This window comes from Ostrinia furnacalis, unplaced genomic scaffold (genome assembly GCF_004193835.3).
Source record: "Ostrinia furnacalis isolate ACB-3 unplaced genomic scaffold, ASM419383v2 OfSCF7586, whole genome shotgun sequence".
In the NCBI taxonomy this organism is placed as follows: Eukaryota; Metazoa; Arthropoda; class Insecta; order Lepidoptera; family Crambidae; genus Ostrinia; species Ostrinia furnacalis.
The window spans coordinates 229,718-241,894 of NW_021137825.1; the positions used below are offsets into that span (position 1 = coordinate 229,718).

The window sequence follows — 12,177 nt, forward strand, 5'->3', positions numbered from 1 at the left end:
GGGAATTTTAAATCTCTGTGTACATTTTAATCTACATTAGAATGTGATTTATTTTCTTATGAGCCCTAAGATTCTATTTTTGTCTTCAATGTACTTATTTCAAAAGGCCTAGGCCACCCTAGCCTGCTATGTCTAGACTATTTTAATGCCATGATCTCATAGATGTTATATTTTTACCCTAGCTCCTAAAGTTGTGAGTTTTGAGAATCTCTCGAGATATATTCAAAACTTTGACGCACAATTGAGATTACTATCAATTTCAGTTGGAATAATCACGATCAGGAATAAAGTTTACAAGTTATAAAACATTACTTGAGATTTTTCAAAATTCCATATTATAATTCGAAACTCGACACAAAATATTTCATTACTAATCATCGAATCAAACATTGCTTTATCATAAATATAGAAGTCTTGGTGCTATAGATATTTTATAAATTTTAATTACTACTTGCTAATATTACATATGAAAATGATCTATACCTAATTTAATTAATTATTTAAATCACTATATTCCTGATCGTGTTACATTAATCTTCTTTAATTTCTACTAGATGATAATAAATATGTACCTAATAAGCATAGCTGGGCATTAACTCGTTAATCCGTTAATCGTTAATTAACGAAGTTAACATTTCTATTAACGGATTAACTTTTAAGTTAACTTTAAAAATTGTTAACGGACTCGTTAACTTCCGTTAAAGTATCCTAAGTCCGTTAATCGTTAATCCAGTACCTACTATTTATCAAAAAGATACAGCAGGCACGCTGAAAAACGCATTCTGACAAGTACGTNCTATTGAACTGGTCTGATGATGGAGTCAGGAGGCGGCCATAGAAACTCCTAAATAAAACGGCGGAATCGCATCGAATTTGGGTTCGTTGGATTTATCTTCTTGAGCACTTTAGTACTAGATGATGTCCAGGGTCCTGATGATGGAGTCAGGAAGTGGCCATAGGAATTCCTAAACGAAACGGAGGAAATTTATCGAGTTTGGGTTTGTTGGATTTGTCTTGTATAATAAAATTATAATTAAAAAAAAAAACTTTTTAAAAACAAGCTTTTATTCTGAAATGCAGTTGTACTAAAACGAAAAAAAAAACCGGCCAAGTACGTGTCGGACTCACGCACAAAGGGTTCCGTACCATTGATTAATATATTTTTTTTTAAATTTGAGTTATTTGTATGAAAGATTACGCGGTAATAGGTAAGCGGTTTACGATTTACGAGGTAATAAAAAAAAACTACTTACTAGATCTCGTTCAAAACAATTTTCGTTGGTAGTTTTTATAGTAATGTACACTCAGATCATACTATGATCTGAGAATGTACATCATATGATTTTTTTAGGTTTTAATTTTCTTAATTAAGATGTTAAAAATCCACAATTTATATTATGCAAGGTTCAAATAATTTGGAAAGCTTGTAGCGCAAACATAAAAGAGGAATAAATTCTACAGAGTCAGACAGAGTATACAAGCTTTCGAATTTATTGGTATTTTATTCGTCTTAATATCACATGTTAACGGATTAACGATTAACGTTAACTTGCGTTAAATCTTCCGAAATGTAACGTTTTAACGTTTAACGAAGTTAATTTTTTTAGTAACGGATTAACGATTAACGAAGTTAACTATTTGATTAACGGTGCCCAGCTATGCTAATAAGCCCTAGTCCTAATCAATAGTATTGAATGTGATGTTTAGTTATAATTGGCATTATTTGGCTGTTACTCGCGTAACTTATTTATTTGTATGATAGCATCAGTTTGAATTTTGTAACAGACGCTTGATTGAAATAAATTATTATAACTGTGATTCGAATTATTATTGAAACTTATTTACCTAGATATCAAAAACGAAATCAAGCTCAATCTTATATATTTCAACTAATAACATTAAGTACGTAAAGAAAATAAATAGAATATTCTAATTTTCATGTAACTAAAGCTATAGTTATTATACAATAAAATAAAATAATGGTGCACATAACTTTCTTTAAAGTATTTGGTAGTGTGTTCATTAGGTAACACTTACATATTAATTACAGGTAATATTACAACATTCTTGTTATTACAGGTACAGTCGACAGCAAAAGTAAGAGCTCATAAATATGTGGGTACATATTTTCCGCATTACGCATTGTACATTATAACTGGAAGTTAATTTTTGATATCGACTGTACAATAACGTCTCATTCATACCATACAATACATGTGTGAATTATTTCGAGATAAACATTACACATTTATTCAAATAAGTTGCAAAAGAACATTAAACTCGAAAAAAGCGATTAAAGCAAAATTACATGCTTCTTAAATATAGCAAAATAGCTTGTAAACTCATACAATAGGAATGTAGGTATATATTTTTTATGATACATAATAATATAAATAAATTGACATTACCATAAGCTTCGGAGTTGGTGACCATTCAGATTTCAGATACACATGCCATACTTGGTCTATAGTTAAGATAATAATTAAATATGACTAGTCGAGTTGTCACTTAGATACAGCCACAGTATGAAACAGAGAGTAAGCACTTGTATATCATAAGATTTCGTAAACCTAATAAACTATATTTTTCATAATCATTATTCATATTGTTACATATAAAATTGATAAAATATTTCCATTTAAATTCAAATGATACATTCGGAATAACTATGGTTTAATTTTCATAAGACTATTCGTTCGATAACTACGAGTTATTAAATAATTACGTACAAATCCATTTATTTACTTACAGAACTAAAATTCAGCTAGATGACAATAGGTATTGTACTGTTAGGGAAGTTTTTATTAATATTATTGACTTAATAAAGTAAGTAACTAATATTGTTTATGTTATTTTAATAGTAATGAGTCGGGCGACTGTGCCGATACATCGAAAACTCAACAATCGTAAAAAATAGTTATAATAAATTGTATTCTTTAATTCAAACCAAAAGTCCTACAACATGTTTTGTTTTGTCTCGTTCCAACACAGTGATCATCATTTTGAAAGAAAGAGACAAAGCAATTAATGATAAAAACTGTTATAGCTCTGTTTCAAATACATATTCACAAAATAGCAGTAATTAAAATATTCCTTCGAGAAAAATTCCAAAAATCTACGACGAGATTACACGACTTAAAAAAAAGTTTTTTGTTGTCACGCACAGCGTTTAAACCTAAGATGTAACTCATTTTCTCTCATCCGCAAATCTCAATTTGTGTTAGAAAAATAAAATTTTAGTGACGAACTAACTATCCTGTTTCCTGTTTATATTTACAAGACGTGTCGATTGTCAGACAGCTCTGCTAGCGTTGGCGAAAAATCGTTTCGCTAACAACATCGATAGCCTATTTCGTTTCACACGACCCAAGATACTTCGATATTACTATTCGGTAGTATTGAAGGGTTTATTTGTCACTAAAGTCCGGTCCTTATCGCTCGCGCGTAATGAGGGCTATCGTTTTTATACTTAACAGTTGGCACCCCTGGCGATTGACAGGACCTTACTCTACAGTGGCGCCATCTTGATGAGTGCAAATGCGATAGTCCTCCTACCACTTTAGCACTCACCAGATGGTGCCACTGTCTTCGCTACTAGCAAGTGACAGGACCTTACTCTACAGTGGCGCTAACTGGTGAGCGCTAAAACGATAGCCCTCATTATATTGATGCGAGCGATAAGGATGGGTAGCTTGTGGTCATTATACGAAATTCTATCTGCTCGGCGACCAGACTTTACCTCATACCGCTACAAGTGAAAGAGATCCAAAAATATGGACACAACTTAATGAGAATTCCCGTTGGATGTGACTACTTCGAAGTACGAACTATACAAAACGTGTAAAAGGCACGAATGAAAACGGTTAATTCATTTACCATTATCAGCCTACCTACTGGATATAAGGTTTTTCCAAACCACGCTAGGTCGATATAATGCACTTTACGGGGACTTTAGAATCTTAATACGTTACTATAAAACTACAATGCAATAATCTGTCTTTAGTTCACTAGATGTTAGCTGCTATGGGTTTTATATTTTTTTATACTCCAACGTTGGGTCAATAGAAAAGATATGGTTCGCGTAGTAGAATAAATGCACTTTGTATGTGTAGGATTATGAATATACATCACACACATTGTATACAAGCTGTACATTCGCCTAAAAGAAACGACAAACTGCTCAACTGATTTAAACCTTTCACCAAAGACACAAAGTGCAAAATCCATTCGTGGTTTTACCCGTGAGTGTCCATACATAAACAAGGTAAGCCGCGCGTGACAACCGCAAACAAGGTAAATGCTGGGAGACTGTAGCTTTGGTGAGCGCCGCCGCGGCGTCGTGCGGCCTCATACGCGCTGGATCTCGAATAACTTCACGTCCGTGTCGTACCATATGGGCGGGTCCACGTTCCTGGAAATAGAAAATTATTAGAACATGTCGCAGTCATACAAATCGAGCGCTGCGGCAATAAACGGTCGAATCAACTATAGTGTTATCATTTACAACTCATTAGTTTACGGTAGCACACACTAATCTCGTGGCATCACTTGATATAGACGTCAGAGAACGCTGGTAAGTATCCATTCATTACCAAAAATTGTTGCAGATCGTCTAGGGTTAGTTAAATCAACATACTAGAAGATACCCAGGCCAATATAAACAAGATATATTAATGTACACAAATGTTTGAATCGTGTTGTGGAGGAATCGAACCCGCGAACTCTGGCATAGTAAAATAGAAAAACATGGGTTTCAACGCGAAATTTTTATGAGTACTCATGGTTTAAGTTTCGGCTGAAATGCTGCAAGCCGAGAATACATACGTAACTCATAAAAATATGGCGTTGAGTATTTTTAGAACGAGAAAGTTTTAAATTATGTAGATGACGCCTCACATGTAGGTGCGGACAGTTTCACCGCACATCTCTTGTCTCTACACAGCTCCGTGGTGGAAACCAGACCTAGTACGCTGTAAGTTCCTGCTATAGTCTGGTCTGTAAGCACGTAAAATTTTGTCCAATGACCCCAAGCTACCCATTCTTATCGCTCGCGCGTAATTATGTTGCTGTCGCGCTCGCACACTCACTGCGGGCGCCCGTCGCACAGTCGCGATAGCAATACAGTGTGAGTCACGATAAAGTGTACATATGAAAATAGGTGAAACTAGACCTATTTTTATCGACAAAAAAGAGGTCAAATATTTTTAAAGTTTTTATTTTTTATATAATTTTTTTTCTTCCAATTACTTATTGTAAAGAAAACGTAATAACTTTTAAACTAAGGGGTAGTAATGATGCTAAATAACAGGCGATACTAAAAAAATACATAAAATACTCAGAAAATGCCAACAAATAATAAAAAAAATACACTTTTTGCAAAAAAATCTGCTTTTAAAATGGTGTTTTTTTGGTTTATGATAAATTTCTCCAAAACACTCCTTGTCTCCACACAGCTCCGTGGTGGAAACCGGGCTTACTACGCTGTAACAGCTAGAACATTTGTAACAAGTACGTACCGTATGTAGATGACTCCCCACATGTATGTACGGAACCAGGCGGCGGTGCCGGCGTTGGCCTGGTACTTGCGGATGAGGATGGGGTGCGGCACCGGCAGCAGCCCCACCAGCGTGCCGTGCTGCAGGAAGCGCAGGATCTCCGACTCGTCCGTCAGGCCCCTGGCACAATATTCATGTATCAGAAACATCATACGAAGAAGAACACTTTCCATACAATACACTAGGGGGTATACAGGGTGTTAGGTAAATGGGTATATGAGCCGACACTAGCCCATGTTAACATGGTCATATAAATGGTATGGTGAAGTCAGAAATTTGATATCATCATTTTGATTTTTTTAATTTTCATACAAAATAAATTTTATAAAATCCGATTTGTATGAAAATTAAAACAATTAAAATGAAGATATCAATTTTCTGACTTCATCATACCATTTATATGACCATGTTAACATGGGCTAGTGTCGGCTCATATACCCATTTACCTAACACCCTGTAAAGTAGAGCCCAGTAGTAGTCTACCCATTTAGATTCCGCGTTTCCGTGGCTGTCATCTAAACCAGCAGAGGACCAGGCATGGTACCACTCTGATGGCCCCAGAAAACAGTAGCGCCATGCGTAAGTACTTACGTTTCTATAAAAAAAATTATACGCTACCTAAACTTACCAAATTGCCCTTGGGGCCTCCGCTAACGCGGGCGTCCACACGCGCTTCTGTATCGAAAAATAGTATGAACAGCGCAGTGTGGCGCGTATGCGTGTGACGTTTTGACACAAGCGGCGGGAGGCAGGCGTGCATTAATAGGCAGGAACAAGCGGCGGATGCAGATCCATGTCCAACGTAAGTTTGTCTTAAAACATAACCCCTCTATTTGCTCAGTTAGGAATTGCTTGTACGCAAGTCTGCACGAGATCTTACTTACGCAGTCCGTTTACTCAAGCACCACGCTAGTGGTAAGTTAAACTCGCATGCATTTTCTGGAGCTCGTTGCAAGCTGGTGTATTCTACAAGCAACGTAACTTAGGTCTTTTCGAGGCCAGGTCCTCATCTTCATTTAACATCAGGATTTATTTGCCTGAAGTCTGTACTGCATCACAACAGAGCACTCACTTGTCGATGCAGATCTTCTCGACCAGCGGCACCAGCACACTTTCGACACTTCGCTCGTGTTATGTCCGTGCTCCGTCTTCTGCTCCTATTTTGTGACGTGATGGTGGCCTAATGTAACGGTCGTAAGGCCCGCCATACTCTTGCAGTCAAGAGTCGAACAGCTTGAAGCTGCCAGTGATAACTGCTCGAGCAGTTGGTATTAACTGCTCAACAAATGACAAGCGCGCGCGCCGTGGTATAAAGAAAGTGGGCGGAGATAACTGCGCGAGAGCTGTCGACAGCTCGAGCAGTCAGTGTATGGCTGGCGACTGCTTGACCGCACGATGAGAATTCGCCGTGCTGTCGACCGCCCGAATCAGTTGCAACCGCTCGAGCGGTTCGTGTATGTGCGTCCATAGAACTCTGCAGTTGACTGTGCAGTCGCAGCTTGAAGCTGTCTAAGACAGCACTCACTTGTCGATGCAGATCTTCTCGACCTGCGGCACCAGCACCTGCAGCAGGCGCATGATGGTCTGCAGCGGCAGCTTGGCACGCCAGCTCGCCACCCACGCGCTGCTGGGCCGCCAAGCGTTCGCTTCGGACGACGACTTGACGGAGCCGGTGCTGTTCTTTCTTATGCTGTCTCTCTGCAATCAGATATTACAATTTTTTCATCATCATCATCATTTCAGCCACAGGACGTCCACTGCTGAACATAGGCCTCCCCCAATGACTTCCACATCGCACGGTTGGTAGCGGCCTGCATCCAGCGCCTTCCTGCTACCTTTATCAGGTCGTCGGTCCACCTTGTGGGTGGACGTCCCACGCTGCGTATTCCGGTACGTGGCCTCCATTCCAGAACCTTGCTGCCCCATCGGCAGTCAGTTCTGCGTACTATGTGCCCTGCCCACTGCCACTTCAGCTTGCTAATCCGTCGGGCTATGTCAGCAACTTTAGTTCGTTTACGGATCTCCTCATTTCTGATTCGATCTCGTAAAGAAACACCGAGCATAGCCCTCTCCATAGCACGCTGTGCAACTTTTAGCTTCTGTATAAGGCCTATAGTGAGGGGCCACGTTTCCGAGCCATAAGTCATCACAGGTAACACACATTGGTTGTAGACTTTCGTCTTCAGAATAGAATTTTTTAGTTTAAAAAATAATTTAAAGTAAGGAAATGGCAATGGGCAGGGCACATAGAATGCAGAACTGAGGGCCGATGGCAGCAAGGTTCTGAGTGGAGGCCACGTACCGGAAAGCGCAGCGTGGAACGTCCATCCACAAGGTGGACCGACGACCTCATAAAGACAGCAGGAAGGCCCTGGATGCAGGCCACTGTCAACCGGTCATTGTGGAAATCATTGAGGGGAGGCCTATGTTCAGCAGTGGATGTCCTATGGCTGAAATGAATGATGATGATGAAAAAATTGTTAGATCCATAGGGCAGTGATTGAGGTTGGTGTTGGTACAAGCGTTCCTATCCGTACGTTAATAATGGCCAACAAGCCAATCGGTTTTGTCGTTGGAGCTAAAGGTTAGAACATTTAACAATGTAATGTGTCACTTACTAACCGCACTGTCCCGCGTGTAAATTCACAATGGATATACACTTTGAGATTCGTTGAGAACTCACCCGCTCGTTGTCTTCGACATCGTTGTCTTTATCATTCTCCGGCTCAGGCGTAGTCGCTGCTAAGTCTTGTCCGTCTCCGCTGCGGCGCGGCAGCAGCTGCGTGCCTTCAGGCGGCGGCGCGAGGTGACGTCACAGGTCGTAAGAAGAGTTCGTATTGACTCACCCGCTCGGTATCATCGTCGTCATTGTCTTTGTGGTTGTCAGGTTCGGGTGTAGTTTCTGTAAGGTCTTGTTTATCACCTCTAAGCTACGGTTCCTCGCTATGGCTTTAGGAATTTTCCACAACAACTCACCCGCTCATTGTCATCATCATCATTGTTTTTGTCGTTGTCTAGCTCAGGCGTGGTTGCAGCCAGGTCTTGCTCGTCGCTGCTGCGGCACGGCAGCAGCTGCGTGCCGTCGGGCGTGACGTCACAGGTCTAAGGAGCGTTCCTGTCGACTCACCCGCTCATTATCATTATCGTCATTGTCTTTATCATTCTCCGGCTCAGGCGTAGTTGCCGCCAGGTCTTGTCTGTCGCCGCTACGGCCCGTTGCTATGGCTATAGCATGTAGGGAGCTCAATAAAAGTTCCATAATGACTTACCCGTTCAGTATCATCATCGTCGTTGTCTTTATCATTCTCCGGCTCCGGCGTAGTCGCTGCTAAGTCTTGTCCATCCCCGCTGCGGCGCGGCGGCGCAGGCGCAGGGTGTGACGTCACAGGATTAAAAAGAGTTCCTATCGACTCACCCGCTCAGTATCATCATTTTCACTATCTGTCTGGAAGGTTTTGACCGTAGCTTGGATATAGCTGTGGGGGGCTGGAGCTTAGTCTATTGTAGCTCACCCGCTCATTGTCTTCGTCGTCGTTGTCTTTATCATTCTCTGGCTCGGGCGTGGTAGCTGCTAGGTCCTGTCCGTCTCCGCTGCGGCTTGTGACTATGTCTGTAGGGGCTGGAATTCAACAATAACTCACCCGCTCACTATCACCTTCGTCGTCGTTGTCCTTATCATTGTCTGGCTCCGGCGTAGTCGCTGCTAAGTCTTGTCCATCCCCGCTGCGGCGCGGCAGTAGCTGCGTGCCTTCTGGCGGCGGCGCGGGGTGCGCCGACTCGCGCTCCGTCATGGCTGCTATCGCTGTGGGTCGCAAAAATACATTATTTATTTATTTATTAATAGGTACAGTTACAGTACATAGAATACCGTTTAGTAAAAATACAGCTACGAATCAATCTTAATTATAAAAATAATCTTATTAATATCTACAAAAGCGAAAGGTCACTGATTGACTCACTGACTCATCACGAAATCCCATAAACTACAAGTCTCTTGCATGGGAGTTCCTTTTATAACGTAACGGGATCCACGCGTACGAAGTCGCGGGCGGCCGCTAGTATATTAATAAAGAGGGTAATAAACATAGAATAATACACAAATATATTGAAATTCCACTTGTAGATGTATGTTTACAAACTCAAGTATAAGGAGGGAACTGGAGGGAAGTCGAACCTTAACTTCGAACTCCTCCTATGTTCTTCTGTAATTTCGTTGCGGGTCCAATGGTAATTTAACTTTCCCCCGGGACAAACTTGACCTTCACTGGTTAGGTTGTTATTGGCAGTCAAGCCTGGCTACACAGTACACAAAAGTTGCAGAGGTGGATACGAGAGATGGAAATACTCCCGTACAATGTCACAATTTGACATGTAATGAATATTATAAATAAAGGTCCTTGGGCATAATCTGACCTATTTTCGAAATATTTCCTACAGAAATTAAAGTAGGTAGTTCTAAATTATTGAGTGTTAATCCACATTTCATTTTGTGTATCTTTTGTTTTTATAAACTGCGGGAGAAGTACGAGGGCGGCACTGAAAATTTCGGGAATCAAGGAAGTGAAACAACATTACTATTTAAAAATGTATTTATTGCTTTTTAAAGTATTCTCCGCGAACTTTGACACATTTTTCCATACACGAAACCAATCATTGAAGCAACCATTGCATTCGGAAGTTTGGGTCTCCAAAATGGCCGTTTTGTAGGCTTCCACAGCTTCTTCAGGTGATGAAAATCTCTGACCACGCAATTTATTCTTTATTTAAGGGAAAGTATAGAAATCATTAGGGCTTAGGTCAAGGCTGTACGGCGGATGGACTAATAATTCTATGTTTTCTTGCTCTAAAAACTCCTTTGCCCAGTGCGCGGTGTGAGAACTCGCATTGTCGTGATGGAGGATGATGCGGCGGTTGCAGTTCTCTTTACGGAGTTCAGAAACGACCTGTGGCAAACAAATGCTAGCATACTAATCTGCATTAACCGTAATTTGTCCCCCAAGAGGAATAGTCGCAACATGGCCGGTTTTGGAGACAAACGTGGCCACCATTTTTTTTGCAACACTCCGTGAACGAACAATTTTTGTTGGCTTTAATTCATTTTCGAACACCCAAACTCGTGACTGGTTTTTTGTTTCGGGTTCGTACGCGTATATCCATGATTCGTCACCTGATACGATGTTGTATACAGCATTTGAGGATCCTGCATGTAATCTCCCGAGAGTTCTGACGCACCAAGTAACGCGAGCCGCTTTTTGCTCTTCACAGAGCGAATGCGGTATCCATCGGGAAAACAACTTTTTTACACCTAATTGTTCATGCAAGATTATTTGTATTTGACTCATGCCAATGTCTAAAGTTGCCTGAATTTCGCGGTATATCACATGTCGATCTTGTTCAATCAGCTTACGCACAGCATCAACGTTTTCTTAGGTGACTGCAGTTTTTGGACGACCTTGACGGGGATCATCACTGAGCTTGACACGTCCACGTTGAAATTCAGGAAACTAGCGATAAATTGTGGTTTTGGATGGGACTTCATTACCAAATGCAGAAATCATCCGGTCAACACACTGTTTTTGTGTTAAACTCACGCGGGTGAAGCCGCGGGCAAAAGCTAGTATTTTATATTTCAGTCAAGTGCTGGACACAGGATCTCTAAATTTTATCACCCACTAGTCACTGCCAGTCATTCTTTAAGTCTTCCTTCAGTCCATCGAGGTGACATTGAAATACGTTTGGCGAGACGCAGTCTCCAATCGGGAACCGATTTACTTTATGTAAGTACCTCTTATTTATTTATCGATCTGCCATTTTACATTTACAAAATTTTATTCAAAAGTCATAATAAATCATCGCTCTTGAATTTTCTCGAGTCAATTCCATTTTCTCAACGACTAAACAAGTTTGACAAGACCTTGTGATACGACCGAGAATCTTTTTTTAAATAAATAAATGGTATACGATTTTTAAAACCCTGGACTTTGCAATTAAATAGATTTTAATATGACTGGAACAGTGGAAATATTCCATTCCCGATACTTTTAGTGCAGCCCTCGTATAGTTTTCATACTTAGTTGCCCAGTGATCTTTCCAGCTACTCATTTCCGTTTTTCTCTAGCTCTCATCAAATGAGATGATTATGAGACTTTTGCAGTTTATCGTAGGAGATTTAAATCACTATGCAAAAACTGTTATAATACTTATATTAAAGTCCGATTTTTAATTCGACGGAATTCTGACAGCTGTCATTTTTTGACAATTCAGATGTAATAAGCCTTTTTTGCTTTGAATTACATATTAATAAATAATATGAAATGAAATTTCATCAAGTACAATTTACAAGAATGAACTACACTCGCGAGCAAAAGTATGGAATCACTTCCATGAAGTTGTTTCCACGCGATCTTGTGTACTAACGAATTTGTTAGTAACAAAAAAAGTAGCAACATTTTAAAGATTAAACTTTTAACTTTAAATTGATACCAAATTCATTTAAATCACACCGGTATTTAAAAAGATATCCCGGCTGATGTGAAGAAGTAAGAAAAAAGACATATACCAACTGTTTGATACGTCGCGAGTTGCGGCCTATTTACCCCCTAAAAAAGCACGTGTTATCGGT

The 12,177-nt window shown here is 40.0% G+C and overlaps 1 protein-coding gene across 1 annotated transcript in view; it reads right to left on the reverse strand.

The window, feature by feature from the left end:
* Positions 1–4,018: 4,018 nt before the first annotated feature.
* The window catches only part of LOC114365386 (protein HID1), a 30,361-nt gene continuing 22,202 nt past the window's right edge, over positions 4,019–12,177 (reverse strand). Inside the window, exons 12-15 of the mRNA XM_028321941.1 lie at positions 9,197–9,357; positions 7,081–7,253; positions 5,517–5,675; positions 4,019–4,411 (exon numbers count right to left, since the gene is read on the reverse strand). Coding sequence (XP_028177742.1) covers positions 4,348–4,411; positions 5,517–5,675; positions 7,081–7,253; positions 9,197–9,357 — 557 coding nt within the window. The 3' untranslated portion in view covers positions 4,019–4,347. The remainder of the gene's footprint in view (positions 4,412–5,516; positions 5,676–7,080; positions 7,254–9,196; positions 9,358–12,177) is intronic.